General features: G+C 46.5%; 1 protein-coding gene across 2 annotated transcripts in view; it reads right to left on the minus strand.

Annotated features, from left to right (window-relative positions):
* The window catches only part of TP63 (tumor protein p63), a gene marked incomplete at its 5' end in the record, with an annotated part of 96,699 nt that overhangs the window by 55,395 nt on the left and 19,106 nt on the right, over positions 1–22,198 (minus strand). Inside the window, one exon of one of the 2 annotated variants that reach the window (XM_084212297.1) lies at positions 8,993–9,034. The exons of the other annotated variant lie outside the window; for it this stretch is intronic. Within the exon in view, the coding sequence (XP_084068423.1) occupies positions 8,993–9,034 (42 nt within the window). Of the gene's footprint in view, positions 1–8,992; positions 9,035–22,198 lie in introns of those variants that run through there. 2 annotated transcript variants of the gene reach the window in all.

The following is a 22,198-nucleotide window of genomic DNA, read 5'->3' on the forward strand; positions in this document are numbered from 1 at the left end:
TTTCCAATGTATTTGGCCATTTCTTCTGTCCAAATCAAGCAAGAAAACTCCTGGATGGTGCTTCCAAAAGCCTGGACACCAAACAGCAGACTGAAAAGCCTTCAGGGTTGAGGGGGGAGTCAAGAGGACTGGATGCCAAATTCTGATTAGATCCCAACTACAGAGAACAAAAGGAGGCAGGGCTTTGCCTTCCAACATTATTTTTTGCATGAAAGCAGCTCCTGGGCTGCACCGAGCTGGCACTGCCTGAGCCCAAGGATCTGTTGGGGTTCAGCACAGCAGGATACACACAGCCAGGAGACCTTCCTACCCACCCTGCCTCTGTTAGCTCACATCAGCTTCACACCACTACTGCAGCTTACTCAGAGGTGAGCAGGAACTTTATGTGGTGTTTTCCAAAGATGCCAGGTTGTGCATACATGAAACACAAAAGCTGTTCTTTGAGAGGGGGGAGTGTGAGTGTACACAGACACAACATCCATGCAAAGGCACTGCCTCTTGCACAGTGACTTGACTTCATCACCTTTACAAACATAAAGAATATTTTCCCCAACTATTTAAATCACTTTGCCACATACGCTGCACATGCAGGATTTCCAATGGGGCTTCCAATGTCTAACAGCAAAACTAAACCCAGTTTTCAGCACTTCCCTCCTTGTCCAATACTACTGACTGCAGCAAACACCAGGACACACAGTGCCATGGACACTTATGCAAGGCACAGCTTCAGAGATTTACATTTGAGGAATTCAGCTGTACAGACCTTTCCCTGTGCAGACAGAAAGCTGTTCCAGATTTCTGAGTAACAATATACCTACTAATGTCCATCTGACACCACATTAAACTCCCTACCCCTCCACTTGAACATTCACAGTTCCTTTCAGACACAGAGGACTGACCTAGGCTCATCTCAACTTCCCCATTCTAGTATCAAGCAGTAGTTTCCTGTTTCCGAAGTCCTGGTGACACCTAGCCAGGGCACATTCTGGTTTCCTTTAAAAGAGCTTCTTGCATACTTTCCTGCTGCTGAAAGAAGGTGGAGGGAGACTTACTCATCTATTCAGTTCTAGTCAATCACCACCAGCTCCTGAGGGAACCAATCCTTTGAAGAAATCACAGAAAAGGCTTGCAGAGGCTACTGAGAATCTCAGACATAAATCTGCAGAATCCAAATTTTACAGAGCACTAATTTAGAATTTTTTTTTGAGCCATCGCTCTCCAAATAAGACTTTTGTGATTCTCAAAGACCCCATGACATTACCTAAAAAAGCCAAAACAAATAAGCAAAATTATTAAATACACTTTTCAGTCCTTTCCCACCCAGCAGAGATCCAGTTGCTGACTCAACACTTCTGCTGGCATCCACCTATTCCTATTGTTCTGCTCCCCTTGGCTTCCGAGGCACCACGCTCCAGCCCTGTGCATCATCCCCTGACACAGCTGGACCACAGCTCTGCAGCACAGAGATTTCTGCCTCAGCAGCACAGCCCAGAAGCCCAGCACCTCCTCCCCTCTCCTCGAAGTTGGCAAGATTCTGTGTATTTACTTCCTAGATGTGGATTAAAACTGAAAGATTCATATCTGCCGAGACACAATCCATCCCTTTCATTCCCAGACACTACCCCACCATAAAATATTTCCCCTTCCCTCCCTAAACTGGGCGCCTCCTCCCACTTTCTTGCCCTTGGTAAAAACATTCATCTTCTTGCCATCTCGAGGAAGTTGGACTCATCTCAAATTTCACCAGTCCCCTTGTATACCACTTCCCAAAGTCCTTGGGGGGAAGTTTAATCCGGATCCAAACTCTGGAATCGATCCCAAGAGGCTGCTGGGCTCCAATCAATGCATTAATTTTCAAGCATGCTCAGCCTTGCCACTTGGGTCCACTTCCAGAGTGAGCGGACGACTATGCACAAGCCCGGAAATACATCACACCTCAAGCCATCCACTCAAGATATGAACACACACATCCTGGTTAAAACACTGCTCCTTCAGCTCTTCCACCGAGACCCCAGGTGAAACAGCAGTGGCAAGGGATTTGCAAAAATACAAGATATCATTGAGCACTCTTGGATCGACTCCCAGGTGACTCAATTCTAGTACAAATCAAAAAAAAACCCAAAAAACAAAACCAACAGGCACCAAAAAAAGGGTTTGCCCCTTATATTAGTAGCCTTTACAGAAGTAAAACCCCAATCACCTTAAACGCCATCCTGCTCTTTGCTCCTTGCCCCGGCAGCGAAGCTAACCCTGGACAGCCTCTCATAGGCCCTTCTTTAGAAGAGAGCCAAGATTCTCACCCAGGACCCAGTGTGTTTATACAAAATAGGTTCACCCCTGTTTCTCTGCCCTTTCTTGTCAGTAGCTCACAGCCAAATCATCACTTGCAAAGCCTTGTACGTTCTGGGCTGCTATACAAAAAGCTTTATGCCATAGTCTGCTCCTACTGAAAAGCAGCTCTTTAATTCATCTGACAATTACAGCCTCTTCTCCCAGCACAGCAAAGTTCTGATGGGAAGCTCTGGGAGACTGAAAACTGGAAGATTTCTCAGAAATAATTTAGTATGGCAACTGAAGAAGAGAAAACAAAACAAGGAGATTTTTAAGAACAGCAAGTTTATTCATTGGAGAGACCCATCCACATGCCGGACCATGGCTGAGCTCATGTGTCACTCTAAAGATCATGGCCTTGGAGAGCTGACAGGGGACTGCAAGGATCATGGCACTGAGACTGCAGAGAATCCAGAAAACATGTGCAAGAGGGAAAAAAAAAAAAGCCAAACCTTAACACCCTTGGAGAGTAATTATTTTCCTCTTAATTCTACTTGATACCAAAAGTGACTTAATACTAATCCAAGCCAAGTGGCACAAAGAGCTTTGAGCTCACTTCTCTGCTGGAGAGGATGGGGTGAGCGCTGCTGTTAGAGTACAAGAAGCTCCTCTCCTTTCTGATGATTTATGCAACCTAGCTTTAAAAGAGTTGCATTCATTTTATTGCCTACTCTGCACATTCTCAAGAGGCGTTGGAGGCAGTGCCAGAAAAATAACAGGGTTTAACAATGTCTAGCACAAATCCATCGGTGCAAGAGCTCCTTTCTGAAGCGTTTCCAGATTTTTTTTTTCCAGTGGGAACATTTTGTAAATAGAATTTAAAATTTGCCTTGAGCCAGGCAACACCCGCTTTTATTCAGCCCTCCACGATAATGAAATAAGTAGTTTCTCCACTAGTTATAACTAATGCCTTCCAGAGGAAAAAGTGCAAAGCAAATGGTTTACACCCTCTCACATCCCACATCCACAACTTTCCTGTTGCAGATGCCATGTCTTCATAGATCTACTGAAGCTTCTGTCTCACAGTAAACAGAGCTGCAACTGGAAATAAACCCCTCCACAGAGTTTATGCCTTCCACAAGGCATAACTTGACAAATGCAAACAAAAAGGCTGCCACCAGATGGGCTGAAACACAAGGTAGAAAAAGTTTCTCTATGCCCAAGAAGAAAAAAAAAAAGAAAGAAGCTATTTCACTCCACTTAAAGCCATTAGATAACTATTGAAAACAAAGCAGGTAAAAAGAAAGAAAAATAGCTCCTGAGGGAGCTAGGCAATAGCATAACTGGGCTCATGCTGGAAGAAATCAGAAATTGGGTGTTGGTGACACTGCTGAAGATTCAAATCGGACCAATAAAAATAACTAGTCAAAAGAGCAATTCTAGTCCCCAAGGAAAAAACATTACCAGACCATGGAGATATATATACACACACACATATATATGGATAATTTCATCCTGTCTCAACCAAGGTCAACTTACAGCAAACAAAATGGATCATCTGCTGCAACCACTTCAAGATGTAAAACATCCTGACCACACTGCAATGGCAGCTCTTTTTCACCTCTCACACTGAAAAACTGTATTTGCCTATTAGAAAATACTTCGTTTTTTCTTTTTTTTTTTTTTTCCAAATGAAAAAAGAAACTGAGAAGATCATCTGTCCCTGATTTCATAGTGCTTACTAATCTTTCTTTAGACCATGGAAAATTGTAAAACGAAGCTGCCACTTCCAATCTGATGCCAAGTGTAATTACATGAATGCACAAACCCCAGAGCATGTATGTAACTGAGCAGTACCAACACTTCACACACAGCCAGACTGTCCTGATTTCTGCACAAGTACTGCACAGTTAAAGCGGTGCAGACAGTCAAATGTCAGCCAGTTTTGTTTTTGTGTGATAAAGCACACATTTTATTTTTTCCATCCACCTGCAGGTTACAATCCACTGAGGTCTCATCCCTCCACCTGAACAAGGAGAGGATTTCTCCAGGCAAAATCCCCAACTCACTGCTCAGCATGGGGGTCATATTACCTGTACTACCACAGGAAAATTTTGGTACCCTACAACAGAACAAGAGGCCATCCATGGCAGGACAGACCCGCTGCAGAGGGGGTGGGTTTTTACTGGAAGCACACTCAACTCTTGCCCTTCCCTGTGTTTTTCCGGCAGCACAATCTCCTTGTTTCAGCCAGGAGGGAGGTGGGCACATGGCAAGAGGCAGGTCTCAGCTTCCCACTACCCATCTCTCTGGCCTACTTAACCCTCTTCCCTGGCAAACCCAAACAGGGCAGTAGCATCCATTTAGTCCCTCCAAACAAAATATCAGCTCATTTCCAACTTAAGGCTTGTCTACCTCAGATTAAACCTTTGCAACTGGAATGCAGTTTGAAAACTTCTTGGAAAAAAAAAAAATTACCTGGCTGTATAGGGCCTCTACACTCTTGCAGAAGACCATTGCAGCTCAAGAATAAGACATATGCCTCTCAAGCCTGCACAGATGTCACCACATCACAAAAACTTTAATCCCATAAGTGCAATTACAGCAAAATTGAAGGATGAATGCACAAGAAGCGTAGCTGGAATTGCAGGGATACCATCATGAAACACAACGTCCAATGCATCTCCCTATTTCTTGCTCCTAATGACAGATTGTGCCCAAATATGTGGGGTGTTGATACCATTTAAAAAAAAGAGAGGCCACTGGAAGGCATGGAACTCACATCTGAATCCTGCACAGCTCAGGAAGAGATTTCCTTCCCCAGGGATTGGGAATTGTATGCCTGCTCAGAGCCAGCAAAACTCCAAGATAGTATCACAAATAGCAAAGCAGGAGAGAGGGTCAGGTTTAGCTGAAGTCTTCTACCTTGAGAAAAAAATTAGGCTTTATATAGCATCTATCCAAATGTTTTCATCCTGGGGTAGGACAAGATGTGGGGTTCAGAGGGCAATGCACAGATCATCCTTTCCTACTGGTACTTCTGGGAAGGAAGCAGGTGGGCTGCTCTTCTGGGCAGCAACCAGGCAGCATCCCTCAGAGATTGCTTCCTTTACCCCAGGTTTGGCTGAGGGGCACAGAAAAGGGGCAGCAAGAGGGAAAGAGCCTTTGTCAAATGACAACTATGCCATGTAACAAAATCAGCCAAGGAAAGCCACAGCTTTGTCCTCTGGTAGTTCTCAGCCAAATCCAAGCTGACAGGCATGATAAACCCTCGACACACTTTCACTGCACGCAAATGAAGCTGATGCTCAAAATATCAGTTCTATCTCAACCCCCAGAGTCTTTAACCTTAAACTAAGGCTTACTGAACCAATATCCCACATAGGTGCAAGAAATGTTTCTCTCACTGAGGAGGTCCCGATCCCTCAGGACATCTTTCCAGGCCACCCCAGAGCTCCACATGCCTGCTCCTACAAAGAAAGGACTCACACCCAGGGCACTGCAGCTCAAACACACACCACATGTGAATTATTATTTAAAAGCTAAGAGGGAAAAGAAAAACAAAATCAAAATGAACCCTTCTGAAGAGGCTATCCTAACCCTCAAAGATACTTGCAGTCATATGTATATAACTCTCTTCTTAATTTTCAGCATGAAGGAATGCTGCCAAAAACCCATAAAGCAGTGCACAAGTTCTCTTAGTATAAAAGTTTCCCCTCCCCCACCTCTCCCAAAATGATGATAAAAATCTTAACGGAAAGAGATTCTTTAATTTGTCTCCCACAAAGAGCAGGAAGATCTTTGGGAAGGATGACGGATATAATCAAAAGTCATGGCACATATTTCTTATCAGTGTTTGAACAAGATGTGTTTATTCTTTTGGCAATGATTTAATTTGATTTTAGCAAGCACTCCAAACTCTGCATCATCACTCAGCCAAATTGCAGAGGAACCCAGAGTCGCTAAAGGGAATCTCTATTGCTCTCATCTCCCCTCACAAGGACACAGGAAACTTGGACAAGACCAGACAAACTTGCAGGTTCTCTCCTTCACACCCAATTTTGTGCATGCTTCCTCACAAACGTTTGTACACAACACAAAGTTCCACATGTGGAGATGAGGCAGGAAGACACAATGACCCTCAAAGGGTTCCTATTCATCAGTACCTCATCATCCTATTAATAACCACCCAAAGTCTCTCTCCTTTTCACATCTCCTACTCATAAGCACACGAGAACAGATCTCCAGGGTCATCAAGTCCAGTGCTCTACCAACAAAGAGTTTAATTGTTCTTACAGCTGACCCAGATCAAATGCTGGGATAGATTAAGCTGAAAAGGCAGTTCAAACAGGTTCCACCTCCAGCCTCTCCAGGCTGTGATTCACTTTTAACACCCTTCTCCCCTCTCTCAGCTTTTCCCAAGCAGATTTGACCCATTTGGAAGGAGCCCATGTGGCCGGGGCACTGGGCACCCCGCTCACAGGCACGGGCAGCCCAGGGCCGTGGGCGATGGCGCGAGCTCTCCGCCCTGGCCACACAGCCGGCACTGGGGCTTGTGCAAGGGTGCAAGGGCCCGTTCCCAGGCTGGGAATGCACTCCCAGGGCCAAAGGCACCGCGGAGCTCGGCATCTCCCAGCACACAGCCAACATCCTGGGGTGGCTGGGCATAGCACCCCAAGAAACAGCTTGGGATGTGAGAGGAATCCCTGCTCTTCATCTTAAAACTTGATTTTAATACGGGGGGAATTATTTCCTTCCATTAAATAAGGTCCATTTCTAAACCCAGAAGCTAGTCTATACTAACTTTTTCATGAGTTGGTATGTCTGCCTTGTGACCAACCCAGCAACAGCTCTAAAATCTGAACTGCAATTACCAGTGAAAACAAAGCGCTGCTTCTATTTGCACACTGAGAGCTTTTTATTTTTTTCTTATTTTCTAAGGAATTCATGCCAAAGTCTACTTCTTGCTTGCAAGCTTAAGATGGGTGAGGTTCATCATCACCAATATATTTTAATTGAGCATTAACAAGTCTCCCTCTCTTTTGAGACAAGTCATTCTGCTCTTCCTCAGAAATGAAGCCAAGTCAATGCTAATCGGGTTTTCCTTCCCCAGAGTACAATGCTTCGCTGGATGAACAAAGCCAGTCCACCTCGTTCAAATCCAAGGAGGTAAGAGGAACAGTGAGGGGGAAAAAAAAAAACAAAACCACACATCAGAGCTAAAGCCTTTTAAAAATCTCCCCTGACAGCAACAGTGACGAGTGGCATTTAAGCAGAGCAAAACGCTCCTGAGCGCATCGCTCCTGACAGATGAGCCCAGCCAGTCAACCATAGGGACTCCACAGCCCCTCCGCTGCTATTCAGCGAAAGTTGATCAGATAGCAGCAGACAAATAACACCGAGCAAACACTCCAAGAGGTGCTCTCTGCACATTTAAGAGTTTATAATTAACCCAGGGAAAAAACAAAATTCACCCATTTGGGTCCCCTGCATGGAGGCAGCAGAGGAAGCAGGCGCACGCGGGGGTTTGGGCTCCCTGCAGACAGGGACGGGGAGAGCACGCTGGTTTCAGTTCACCTCTCGCTCTCCCCGAGTCACAGACCCGCCACCCCAGGCGTGCAAGCCTTGAGCAAACCTTCGACTGACTTCTCGCCCCTGCCTCATCTCCTAGCTATGCTCTCAGCCTTTCAATTTCTATTTTGTTTTTTCTCCCAAGTGGCTGAGGTTCTGTCTGCTTTGGGGCTTGTACCCCGTGCCCTCCACTTGAAGCCTTTTCTTCAGGGATATACACACGCGCACACACACAGAGCTTTAGCTGCTTTGCCACTCTGGCAAGTGTCAACACAGCTGCTGTCTCCGCTGGAATGTAAACCAATATTGTCGTTAGATCTCCCTCAACCCCTGGTAACTTCCTCCAAGATTTGCACAGCGTGTGGCAATCCTCTCCACTGCCACCTTACAAAGCATCGACCCAAGCTGGTTAAAAGCAATTCAATTAATAATTTTTAAAAACGAAATCAAAGCTGCACCTGAAGTTTGCGTCCCACTCACGCCCATGAAGTGCAAAGGGCTGTAGAAAGTAAAATGCATCTATTGTACATACATTTATCCTCCTATAATATGCTTCTACAAACACCTTGTGTAAAATATCTTGCTGCTGCATGTTATGAGACAAGGTATTTAACAGCACTGAGTAAAAGAGGTGTTGGTGTGGACGCTAACGCAGCATTTGCAGTGGAGGACCTTTGTTTGCATATTATTTTGCTTTAAAAAGTAACCTAAGACGGGATTTTTAACACAATTTTAGTTATCTCCTAGACACCATCCACTTGAAACCACAAGCAGTAATTTTGGCAATAAAAGACTCGTAAAAGAGTTATAATGCAGACAACACAGCTAGTATTCAAGACTGCTACAGGAATGCAATCTGTGTGCATTGCCCACCATAAAAACTGCCTTGCCTTGCTTCTCCAATGAAAGAAAATTATGTTGGCTGATCGGGCTTCCCAAAACAAACTCGCTGTCCCAAATGTGAAGAATTGAAGTTCACTCTCATTCAGATATTTAGCCCAACAAACTCTGCTTCCCATTGTAAAATGCAAAAGTCATAAAAAAACAGGTGTATATTCCACACCTAACTTCAGGGGTGAAGAAATTGCACGTATTCACTTAAAATTAAAAATACATTAGCGATACCACAGCTGAAACCTAGAGTCCTTACCTCGCTATACTGGGACTGGGCATTGTTTTCCAGGTACAACATGTTAGCAGTCAAATTGATCAACGCTGCTGTTCTTTCTTCTGGCTCCAGGATTTTGACAAACACCTCCCACCCCCTAGAAGACCCTAAAAATATGGGATGCTACTGTGGAGATAACAGGACTCAGAGTGTGCCTCTCTGCATAATTGAAGTTTCCCTTATATACCTAACTATAGGCAAGGAGGAGGAGGTGGGGCTCTCCTGCCTTACCTGTCCAATCTGTCAAAGTGCCACCTGGAGTCCTCCACTCCAATGGAGAGAGGCCTCTCCCAGCTCATTAAGTAGTTAGAATTCCTTATCACCAATCTCTAAAAAGCAAAGGGAAGGGAAGGGAAGGGGGGGGAATGGTCAAAAAAAAAGAGAAAAGAAAAAAAGAAAGACAGGCAGGGAAAAGAAAGGAAACAACTTTCCCCTGTCACTTTTGTACAAGTTTAGGAACTCGGAGAGCTATGGAATTGCTCTAAAGGAGCTGCTCCAAGAAACTTCTCCTATTTATTTTCTGCAAAGATTCCAGGGCTGTTTTTTTTCCAGGCACAGGCTTTGCTGCTACCAAGAACCTAAATATTCACGAAGGGATCAAGACGCAATGCTCGACATCAGTGGTACAGTATTGCAGCCGAGCATTTGGCTGCTGCTGTATGCAGATTTGGGACAAAAGCCCCAAGGAGCTTTCTGAGGATCAATCACTGGTTCCATGCACCATAATCCAGCTACATTCTGTCACCTGTGTGCTCACATCCACACTCACAGCCAACAGGTCCTGTGTTTGCAGGGCATCACTCCAGCTACATTTTTTCCCCTCCTCTGCAGTTGCTTCGAACTTGCACCATGATTTAAAAACAAGTAAAAAACCCCAACTCGTCCACATGGATTCACGGTGTTAAATTAATATACGGGAGAAGTTTTTGGGTGTCGCTCAGTAAAAAACACCTGGACAGGATGCCCACGGCAAACTTTTTAAAAGACAGGAAGAGCACTTAGCCGAGATCTGCAGAAGAGATCCCCACTGTGATTTTACTCTGGAATAGCAGACAAGCCCTCTGTCCTGCCCTGGTGTCCCCCGGGGAGCCGAGCTCAGCGCTGGGCAGGCGGCACCCCGAGCCCCGTGGGGATCCGCCGGGCGAGCGGGATGCACGGCAGAACAAAGGCAGCTGCTCCCGGAGAGCCATCGAGCCGGGCGAAACAGAACACCTTTCCAAAGGGCTGGGGAGGGGGGAGAGAGGAAACCCAACATCCAGATCAGAGCGCGGCCCAGCCTAATGACAGCGCTCCGAACTTTAGCTGAGGACCGGTGCTCACGGAGGTCTCTACCGAAACGCCAGCGCTGCCAGGGAACACCGAGTCTCTCGCTGCGGGCGGCGAGCGAGAGACCACAGGGGCTTTGCAGGGAGGGACAAGGGTCCTGGGCAGGGCTGCCACCCACACACAGCCTCAGCACCTCCCCGCTTTGCCCCGGAGCGGCTGCTGCTCCTGCCACGCCTGGCCCCGGGCATCATTTAACCCCAGCGTCTCCGGGCACGCAGGGAGGGACTGGCGCTCACGGGGAGATGGAAGCGGGCAGGCTGTGCTGCTCACCGGGCTGGCGGCTCCTGGGCTGCCTTGCCGGCACACGGCAGCTCTGCGAATTAAAGGACACTGCAAGCTCACCAGCCTATTCCAGGCTGGAGGGGCCAGCACATTCCTAAGGCTGCCACTAATAAAACGGGGCAAAACCGTCTTCAGGCAGGAAGCGAAACAAGATCACAGAGCAGAGGATTAGAGTGTCCCCCTCCCCTGCAGCAGCCGCTTGCCGCAAGAACCAGGGGTCTGATGTAGCTCTCAGCCTGCAAGCACAGCTCACCGGAGCTGCTGGGTGCAAGCAAAAGGCTGGAAGCATTTCCAGTGCTCCTTCCCAACTCCTCCTCACCAAGCACAGCGCAAGGAGGCACTTCCGAGAATAGGCTGCAGAGAGGAGCACTGAGCCCTCCCGACCTACCACGGCCAGCAATATCCCAGCTCGGGTCGGGGCCACCCGGGCTTCAAACACACCTTCAGTGCTCCTGAGCTAGCAGCAAGAGCTGTCGAGCACACGGCCAGTTTCCCACAGCACAGGAACAACTCAACAGACCACTGCCACAGCCCCTTGCCCTCCTCTCCATCTTCCCCAGCACCACCTTAGACCAGGGACTGTGCCCAAGGTACTTATCTGATCTCACCCGGGATGGGCACAAGCCAAAAAGCCACACCAGTGCTAATCTGGAGATCCAGGTGAAGTTTGCAGGGAGCAGCCACAGCACCGTTAGCTGAACGGGGCTCTTTGCCCACTGCAAAGCTTACACAGAGCTGGACATTCATGCCACCCATGGATCTTCCGTTGTCTAACAGTGAGGGAAAGTTATGCTATGCTCAGATGACCATTTTGATCCCTAAATATTGCCCAGTTTTTCATACTGGTCCATGAGTTCAAAAACTATGGAGGGGAAGGAGACAGCAGAAGGCACATAAATAAATCTCCCAACCTCAGTAGGTCATTGTAAAATCCTCTTTCATAGCTATGCTCTGAAATTCAGAAGATCCTCCTTTTCCAGGTCATTAATGCAGCATTGTTGTGTGAGGTATCTGCATCTTCTGCCCCACAGGTGGCTGGAGGTGGCTGTGGGTGAAGCAACACCCAGATACAGAGAGATACGTGGAAGTTTATCCAAAGAGATCTGCATGTCAAACACGAGGAGAGGTGTATATAGCATGAATAAATTGACATGTCAGCACAAATCCCTGCCCTCTGTACACACAGCCCCAACCTGGCTCAATGTTTCAGATGCATTACCCTGTGCGGTCACCTTGAATCAGATGCTGGACAAGTGGCTTTGCAATTCCATCATCCACCAGGGACACAGAAGAGGACACCACCATGCCAGCAGGGGTGGCAGGAGGTAACACAGCAGGCACCAGACACTGTGCCCAGCAACAGGTGTGCCCCTCTCATCACGCCAGGGACCCAAGCTTTCTTTCACTGGCTTCAGATCTAAATGCACTCTCCTCCTGAGATGCTCTCTTGGCTGGTGCCATGCCCTGGATATTCACACTGGCACCAGTGGCACAAGTGAAAAGTAAAGGCTTGAACCTTTCTACCTTATAATGAGGAAGAAAAGTTCCCAGACCCTCATCTGATTCTCTCCTTTTGCAGGTACAAAATTTTCACATCGATGAGCATATAACAACCTAATGGCAGCCAGGCAGCATCTCTTTGGGGTTCTCAGAGGAAAACTTGATTTCATGAAATATCATATGCTTAAATGGCTGAGTCATAAAAACAAAAGGACACCCCCATCCTCCTCACACTGCACATTCACTTTTCAGCTGTGGGACAGTGATAGTCATAATTTGTTTGAGCCTTCTGGACAGGCCTGCAAGGGAATCATCAACTGTAATGGTCTGAAGTCATGGCAAGACAATCTTTGTAAACAGAGATATGCCTTATCATACCAATTAGCCTAATCAGAAAAAGCAAACAGATTCAGGCAAAGGCCCTCCTTTCACACATTAATAAGAATGACTGCACACTGAGGGCAGATGAACAAGGTTTAACACTGCTTTTAGAGTCCAACAAACTCTCTCCCACTCCAAAAAGAATAAAGTAGAAAACAAAGAAAACAAAGTGTCAAGAGAAGAGCCTGGCACTCATGCTCTGGATGCTTAGTTGGATTGAAAGTAAAAAAGTAGATCAGCCCCAGGAAAGGAAGTCTTCTTAGAGTAATTTACCTCCAATACTGTAGGAAACTAAAAATAATAATTGCTAGTTAGATTTGAAAGTTTCAGCTACAACCCTCCCAGGTCTGACTCAGATATTCTAGAAAGCTTGTGGCAATGCTTTGTGGGTCCTGCTGGTATGCCAAAGAAAAAATAAAATGCAAAGAAGACCCCAAAGTTTCCAAAATGTTGGCCAAGTCAAACTGCTGATTCAGAGTCTTTGTCTGAATGCTCTTTCCCCGTGCTCTTACATGGCTCATCCCAGCTCCTCTCACCAGTACCACAGGCAAGCTCTCAGTAACCCTCTCCCGTCGCAGGGGAGTGCGCAAAATTGTGACAATTAAAAATGCCATTACCACAACTGCAGTGTTAATTGGAGATTGTGTAATTTCTTGTAGAAGGGGGGCGTGTGCATGCACACCTGCCTGCGTGTTAGGCAGTTCATGCAGAATTCCCTGCAGATCAAATGAAAAAAATCTGCTCAGACCTCTCCACTTGTATAAAAATAGCATCTGGATCCACTGCGTCACCACAGACTGTGACATTCACTTAACTCAGAAATGTTTACAAATTAGGACTGAGATAACAGGAGGAGGAGGGAAAAAATAGAACGGAGATTTTGGAGGATTTTTTTTTTTCCTGTTACCTCTGAATAACTGCTGAATGCTCAAAAAACAAGCCTCTGCCAATTGGCTTTGACAGTCTTTCCAGGGCAGATCTTACAGGGATAGATGTGTACTCTGCAATAGCAGGAAGCCAGGTTAAAGAGCCAAAAGAAAATACTTAAATATTTTCAAAAAAAAAAAAACCAAAAACCAAAAATCAACCTGCCTTCTTGAAAAGTCATGCAGAGCTGATCTGCATTGCTCAAACCACAAGGAAGAGAGGGAAAAAAACAATGTGGTCCCTCAAACAGGGACTTTCCTCTTTTTTGTTTTTAATCTAACCATTTATGGCAAGACAGAACAAATAAAGAGATGAGGTATAAAAGGCAGCATCCTACTTGCTGCTGACTGGCTACAGCCTTGTGTGCATCCCAGCACTGCATGGAACTGCAGCAGATCCATATGCAAGAGAGGGACCAGGCACCCCCAGCTCTCAGAGAAACCTCTCTGCTGCACCTGATGCACAAATTTGAACCTCCTAATTCCTCACCACTGACCCAGGGACAGGTCTGAAGTCCAGAAATTTCTTTGAAATGCACTCAAATGTACAAACCTTCAAATTAGAAACACGCCCCGTCTGCAAGTGTTTAGTACTGAGGATCAATCCCTTCTTCCAAGGACTCCAAAGTGCATTTTTTCCCACATTTTAAAAGGGCAGGGTAAAAGGCAGGAGGAGAGCCCAGCTCCTAGCTCTGCCCATGGTGCAGGTCGGCTTCTCCTTCCCAAGGAACATGCCCTCCCCAAGGCAATCCCTGTCACAACAGCCCTGCCCTCCGACCCTGGGTAAACATCTGCGCACGCTGCTTATTTGAGCTCCTACAGTCTCGTTATCTCCTCCAGAACACCCCTAGGGCTAATTAGAGAGTTAATGGCATCGTGTCAAGAGATAACGCTATGTGGTGGGGGAGAGGGAAGGTGGAAAGGAATTGTGAAACAAAACCAGTTCCCTTCACAACCGCTGTGCAATATTGGTTTAGGAAGGGCGCACGCAGCCCCCGGGCCTCTGCCCTCCGGCTGCTGAGCTTCATTTAATGAGGGAGAGCAAGACACTCCTCTGGAGAGATTCAGCTCTCCAGCCAAGGTGATGCAAGGTACCCACACCTGCCCCACTGTATGCACAACCAAAAATCCTGTAACCCCATCAAGGGTCATTCCCACCAAAGTGCAAGCAGTGACTGACCTCCCGCAGCTGGTGTATGACATAGGAGGCGGACAAAGCATACAAATCATTTATAGAAAAAGTGTTTCCGCTTATTCCTGGTGCACCTTTCATCTAATTTTCCCACTTTTACTGTACCCTAGCGATCCTTCACATTCACTATGAAAGCTTAGAGGTAAAACCATCTGGACACATATCTTGGCAAGGCAGCACATAAGCTTACAAAACTAAAAGCCAGCAGATAATTGATAATTTCACACTGATGAATGCAAACCCATGGGTCAGTAGACACTCATGCATGTAGATGTGTCCAGGGGATTCTGGGGGCTCAAGCTAGGGCAGCTCTTTGGTTGGAGTAACAACCCTCAACACTCAAACTGCATTTCTGTCTCATGAGCATCTTTGGATGCTCAGCACAGCATGACTGACCACCCCTAATCCCCATATTTATAAAATATTTTTCAGAAGTTAAGAGAGAGGAAGTTACACAAGAAAATTCATAACAATTGCTCCTAATTGGCATAAACAGTCCCATACCTCCAGCCGGAGACAGGACAGGGTCATGGCACAAACCTACATCCCAGAGACCAAGCACTTCAGCCAGGGAAAGGGAGAAGGAGATAGCAACAGATTACAGAGCTTTTGTTTTCACTTAGAGAAAGGAGCAACTGTTGACAGACCAGGGCTGGTCTTGCACAAGCAGATGAGGGGAAAGTCCCTTATCTTATATAAACTACAGACAGGTCTCGGGAAATGCACAACTGTTTCTAAAGGCACAACCACGGCAGCCCTTTCTAACCGGCCTCTGTGTGCTGCCAACTCCCTCCCACCCAAGCCCTTTTACAATAATCCGGTATTTAAATGAAAGTTACCACTTTGCAATAATTCAAGAAGAGTCTTCTGAGCGCCTGGTTACACCCTGACCCTGCAACCCATGGCCATTCACAGTTGTATTAAAACATCACTGTTATCCGATATTGCCCAGGTGCTTTGGAGCGCAACACGCTTCCCAAGGCAGCAAGCCTGGAAGCCTGTTTATGCCTTTTTTCCTATGAAGAAATGCTGCACTTTGAAGTGCTGGTCTTCCTCAGAAGATTGATCACTTTTGCTTCAGACTTGTTTAATTTTAATCCAGTCTGGACATCACCATGAGGTCCACTACACCCATCCATGCTCTCAAGGAGGAATAAAAGTGCTTCAGAGTACCTTTTTCTTCTATTTAAACAGGCTGGAGATAGAAGTCCACACTTTTTAGAGTGACAGTTATATTTGTTACTGAAAGCTCCTTTGATCTCTCATTAATCTCTGCAAATTCAGCTGCTGATTAGAGAAGAGTTCAGTCAGCAGTGAGCAAATGAACCCAGGCCACAAACCACTCCTTAAATCTACGCTTCACAGAGACAGATTTAATTTTTTGTGACTGCCTGACAATTCATTCCCTCATTAATTTCAGTGCTATCAAATCAGTGACAGTGAAGTGGAAAGCAGATGGTAGAAATTCATTCAGTAGAAAATATTACCTAGTCCAGAAGTCTCCTTGTGAAATATTGGAGGGAAAAAATAATAGTCATTAGGAGGACTGTGGGCAGAATCTGCAGAACCACAAAGCAACATATACAGTGAGACTTTGGATGCCTGAGACTCTCTTCAAAGCAAGAATCCCAATTAATGCAAGAGAGAACTTTTAAAACAAAAGCTACACCCCACAGCTGGCTGCAGCACAGACACTTTGCTGTGCTGGACAAGGAAGGGGAGCAGGACACTCCCAGGGCTGTGCTCCCGGTTTGTCTCAGCCTGGAAGGAGAAACCCCTCCCTGGCATGGTCAGCTCTGCAGTTGAAACAGCACTGTGAGGTGCTTCCCATCCTCTACTCACCTCACCCCACAGAGGGGTACCAAAAAGCTCCACAGAGTTGTCATTTGGCTGGATATGGACAGCTCAATTATCACCCTTACAGCTAACAAGAGAAAAGCACCTTATTTTCCTTCTTCACACAATTTGGTTTATCATTAAAACAAAACAAACAACCCAACAAAAAATAACACAAAACAAACAAAACATCCAGAGGAAGGTGAATTTTGGGGAAAAAAGAGGATTCTATCAACTATATAGAAACCATGAGTGAAGTTCCCATCAAGACAGCATAAGCCTTAAACTTTCTCCAGAGAAAAGCGCCTACAATCTATTGTTTCAAGATCAAGATGCCTTTTAATTAGGTGTTTGTGCAGACCTTTTAAAGATGTAAAATAAGCACTAACACATTACTGCTCCATACTTGCTCAAGGAGCATGTGTAGCACCATGGAAACCTCAGGAGGCAGGCACAGCTGCTTGAGGAAGATGTTTTCTGAAGTGACTGCTTCTTTTGTTTGGAGGCATTTGCATCTAGGCAGAGGACTCCAGTTACCACACTCTTCCACATCAGGTGCTTACAGCACTAGAGTTGGGGAGTTAAAGCCACACCTCCTTAAACAACCCATTTCACTGTGACTCTCTCCCTGTAGGTTTGTGCTTTTCAGCTTACAATTCGTTCCCAAGATGAATGTACAGCAAGATGCTGAAAGGGAAGAAATATTTAAAGGAATTTTAAATATGCTTCTAAAATGATCACACAGCACACAGATCGCCCATTAGTTTTCTTTAGTACCATTGAGAATCTTGGGAAGTGACATTAAAAACAAAACACTTGGTAAAAGGATACTACTCATCAACTGGCTACATTCCTACAAGAAGAAATGTACCCATCCCTGGTCTGCAGCCAGAACTAGGGCCAAATAGCACAGGAAAGGGAAATAGGGAAAAGTTATTTTAAAGAAACAAATATGTCTTTAGAGCCCTGCTACACACAAGACAAGGGAAGTCTTCAGACTCTGATTAAACTGAACATACAGATGCATTCATTCTTATCTGAAAGAACTGACCATTTCTAGATCTGGGTCTGCAGCCCTAAATGTGATGATTGGATCATTTGGAGGGACCTATGCAGCAGAAGATTAAACATCAGCAGGCTTACAAAGCCAAGCCTAAATTAGGAGAGCTTCTGAGTTCAACTGCAAACAGGAGAGGTGCTGGAGGGAAGCTTCCAAGAGAATAATGTCTTTGCTCATTATGGAAATATCTTTGCATAATCTCAACTTTCTTTGCACAGCTAGGGAACGAATAAATAACCACAAAGAAGAGAAACTTGGCAAGCCTCAAACTCTCTCAAACAAAAACCAGACAGTAATAAAAGCTTTGATCACATCCCTGTGCTGTACAAAGTCCTTCCTTCCTTCTCTGCTATGGTCAGTCCTGGAATACTGAGGCATGGAAACGGATGAGCACACAAGCCACTTTGCTGCATCTCCTTATCAAATCAGCCTCATCCTCCAGGTGCAAAACCATTTCCCAACAAAATGCAGGGCTGTGGCAGCTGCCAGAGCCCGTGGCAGCACACATCACATGTTAGCCAGTCCCTGCACAGAGGCACCATTCCTGCACTGCTCACCACATCAGCTCCCCGCCCTGCTGTGGGCACACAGGGACATCCTTCCATCCCACAGTTCCACCACCCCATAACCAACTTTCATTCGCTTCTTCAGCTATTACCTTGCAACAAGTGGAGATCTCTTCTCCTGACCCAGAAAAACACTTTCAAGAAGCAATTTAACACAGTTCAGAGCCTGCATTTTAATATTAAAGCATTGGATGGAACACAGCAGTCATGCAGGACAGGGGGGGGAAGCTTTTTCTGTCTATCAGGTGCACAGCTGGTCCTCACCACAGCTCCCACATGATGGGGACCAGGAATTCTGTGCATGGCCGTCAAATACAAATTACTGATTTCCATGGTGCTAAGGCTGAGAGCCTGCACAAGAGAGCCAGCAGCCACCTTGGGCCAGAACAGCTCCTCTACAGCTTGCTGGGCTGCAGCCTGGGAATGTATTCTGTACAAGGTGGTTTGGTGGCATTTTCATGAGCCTACAGCAGATTAACTATGGGAAAGGTTGCTTGTTTCCATTGGGAAGCATCAGATACCAACTCTGAGGTGTGTCATTGGTAAAAGGACAGAGGCTGAGAGCCTCAACACCTCCATTTCCTACACAAGATGCATTCAGTCTATCTACCCTACAGCCTACGGTTACCTGTGCATAAAGCATAAAGAAGAGCAAAGCCACAGAGCTGAAACTCTCAGTTTTAAAACTATGAAACACACACTTAGCACTTCCAAAATTTCTGTAGCTACCAGGCTTGGGACACCCACAGCCCATGAAGCTATGTACCCAAACCCAAACACAGCCCTACACACACCACCATGCCCAGGGTAGAAACCCTCCCCACAGGCTGCTCAGCACTGCCTGAGCAAGCCACACACAGCAAATCCCCACGATTATTTGCAGAAGATGAAGGAGAACAAATAAATTAAAAAAAAAAAAAAAAAAAAAAAAAGGAAAAAAAAAAAGGCAAGGAATTCTCTCTGCCTTTTATGGGGAGGGATGGATCCAGGTTAAGAAAACTCTGACCAGGCACTGTCTGGGGAGCAGGCATTCCGCTGAACTGGTTAGGCAAGGGGCTGCGGGAGGGAGGACGGCTCGCTCAGGGGCATGACAGGAAGGTATGTACAGGGGGAGGGGTGAGCTGCTCCATCCCTGGGGACAGCACTCCAGCTCCTGCCAGCAGGGTCCCCAGAGCCCTGGCCACACTGCTGGGGTGGTGGTGGCAGAAGATTTACAAACACTGCCAACCCCCTCAAATAACCCTTTTACCGGGAGGCTCTTGCTGAAATCTGTAGCCCAAAGCAGCTTTGGGTCCAGACCAGCATCTCTTAGCATCAATGAGCTTACAGGACTTTTGAGACACGGTAAGGGAAAGCAATTTTGCACCTGGTAGAGCAAGCTGACAGCACTAAGAAGGTGCCAGGACAATGCAGGGGTTACTGCACAGCCACACACCCACTCCTAGAGAGGGATCTCCAGACCTCTCCTCCCTGATGCCCCAGGGCATTTCACCAGTCAGACACAAATAAAAAATTGCTGTAACATTACCTGATTTCTAGCACTGCAGGATACAGGCTTCGCAATCAGTGTTCATCCTGAATGCAGGGAACTGGACATTACCCCACCACACCCCACAGCTGCTGGCTACATCCTTGATCAGAGGACAGGCTGGGGACCACCTTCTTTGGTCACTGAATGACTGGAGGAGGCACACAAGGACACACACGCAGCTTACCTTCCTGGCCATCCACAGCTCCTTCCCACACCAGGGCCATGGCACAAAATGAGCGCTTTCCACACCCACAGGGACCACCAGCCCTTCACTCCAGTTATGCAAAAGAGGCAGATTTTTGCTGGGGTTTCCCAGTCTGCCTGTGGTTCACACCAGGGGAAAGGAAAGGCCACAGCTGACAGCCAGGATGGGCCACCCAGGACATTGTGAAAGAGCCGGTCACACGGCTGGGGAAGGTTGCTGACTGTCTAATGTCATACCAGAGCCTGAAACTTCTTCCTGCCCCCTCCAGATCTCTTCATCCCAAGCTAGTGCAGATCACCAGTTTCTTACACAGGCACAGAAGATTATTTCTTCCTCAAAACAAGTGCATGAGAGCTGCAAGGTCTCAGCAAGAGACAGGGCTACAGCCCAGACGAGAGGGGTTTCTGTGTCACCCAGCCTTCTCCCCTGGGTATCTCCCCAAAGAGCTGCATTTTCAAGGCAATGAACACAACTGATGGGTGTTCAACAGGGCAGAACTCGTGATCATTTTCCAGCCCACTTGTGGGACAGTTTCTTCAGGCCCTGCAGCTCCTTCCCCACTACTAGTTCTGTTGTGAACAAGCACTTGTACTCCCAAAAGTCAAATAATAAAAAAACTAAAAATCACAGGTTCCACCAACACAACTCTTAGGCTCAAGAATGGACATCTTTTAAGACGTTTCATTTTTCAGCCATAAATTGCAAGAAGGTGCAAATCTTATTTTAAAAGCTGATTGGAATTGCTTTAAAGTCCACACAAGGACAATTGCTTTAAATAAACCACTCTTAATTGTTCTACACCCATTTAAATCTCACATGGTGATGCATTTTGGAGAAAAACTGGCCTTGCTCTTTTCCTAAGACAAATGTAATACTATAAAGCACTCTGCCTTGATCTCACTGTTCATCTCCCTGGGCCCCTCTGTTTCTGCTGCATTCCTTTGTGTTTATCTGCCCTCTTCAACCCTTTGCTGCAATCAGCTGCGTGCAGCACCTCGTGTCTAGGAGTGACATGGCTGAGGTTACAGCAGAGACAGGTGCAAGGGAAGCTCGTGCCCCGAAGCCATCCAAAGGAAAAGAGAAGCTGCAGGGGAAGAGAGTTGTAAGGTATTTCAGATTAAAGCAAACACCTTGCCCCAGGCTACACAATCTCTGCCAATGAAAGCTGCAGCCGCTTTGAGCCCCAGAAACAGCAAAGCAAACACAGACTTCTCTGCAAGGGGAGTTGTCACCTGTCAGGGATGTTTGCAAATTTATAGGGAGGTGGTGGTGGTGGTAAGGGGAGTAAAAAGAGCTTTCCTCATTTTAAAAGACGGGCTGTTTGCACAGGTTTGCAGCGCATATTTTGCTTTGTGAAGGCTTTTGTCCGGCATTCAACTGAGAGAAGGTTCTGTCTTCCACTGAAGACAAACTGGAACATTTATTAATGTACATACATTAATGTACTTCGAGCTGCTGCCTTTACAGTAAGGGTGAGGATGGGATGGAATTTGCCCGCTCCCCCTTCAGCTTGTCACATCAGTGAAAAACACTTCTTAAAAAGTAGTCGCCCTGCAGCCTGGCCTCTCTAGAAATGCCTCCTGCAAGGCTGGGCTAAAACTCATCATCAGCAAGAAGTAATTGCATAGAAAAAGCTTCTTGTCCCCTTCCCAGGCAGCAATGCTCAGAGAGAACAAGGGGAAGGGACTTTCCATTCATGTTTCACTGCAGCACGGAGGGAAGGGGAGACTGAACAGGCCTTCAGTGAGCCAACAGCCACCACAGGGCTCTGCAGACAGCCTGGAGAGACAGAAGATGGGGAGGTGGGCTTGTGCTCCATGCCACAAACCCAGATTTGAGTATGGAAGGAGAAAAGTTACTGCTAATGACCTTTAAACTGTTAGGAATTGGTTTTTAGGAGGACATAGGTCAAACAGACCCTTAGAGTCCACTTTGAAAAGCCAAATCTCCTGTAAATATGGAGAATCTTTTGTAGATTGAGGAGACACCATTTCACTGGAGCTGTGCTATAATGGTGGAAAAAACCAAGATCTAGATGCTGATGGAAGGCTTGCACCCCACCCCTTGTGCCCCCAAATGCTGAATCAGAAGATAACCAGATGTGATGTAGGTCACCTCTCCTTGTGCACTTGGATTAGTTCACCACATTATCCAGGCACATACCTGACCTCAAAGCAGCTTTTTAACCCTGTGCAACCTTCATGGAAAGGGAAGAGCAAGGCAGCCTCCCCAGCAGTCACACCAGGGCAGCACTGACAGGTCAAGCCTCCTGTCACCAGGGACTGCAACCAGAGGGACCCAGGAGATCCTTCCTTGCAGACACAATCCTCCAGGTCACAAACACTACCAGGATACTGCCAACACACCACCACTGGGCACATCA

This window comes from Fringilla coelebs (assembly GCF_963513975.1).
Source record: "Fringilla coelebs genome assembly, chromosome: 10".
NCBI classification, from domain to species: Eukaryota; Metazoa; Chordata; class Aves; order Passeriformes; family Fringillidae; genus Fringilla; species Fringilla coelebs.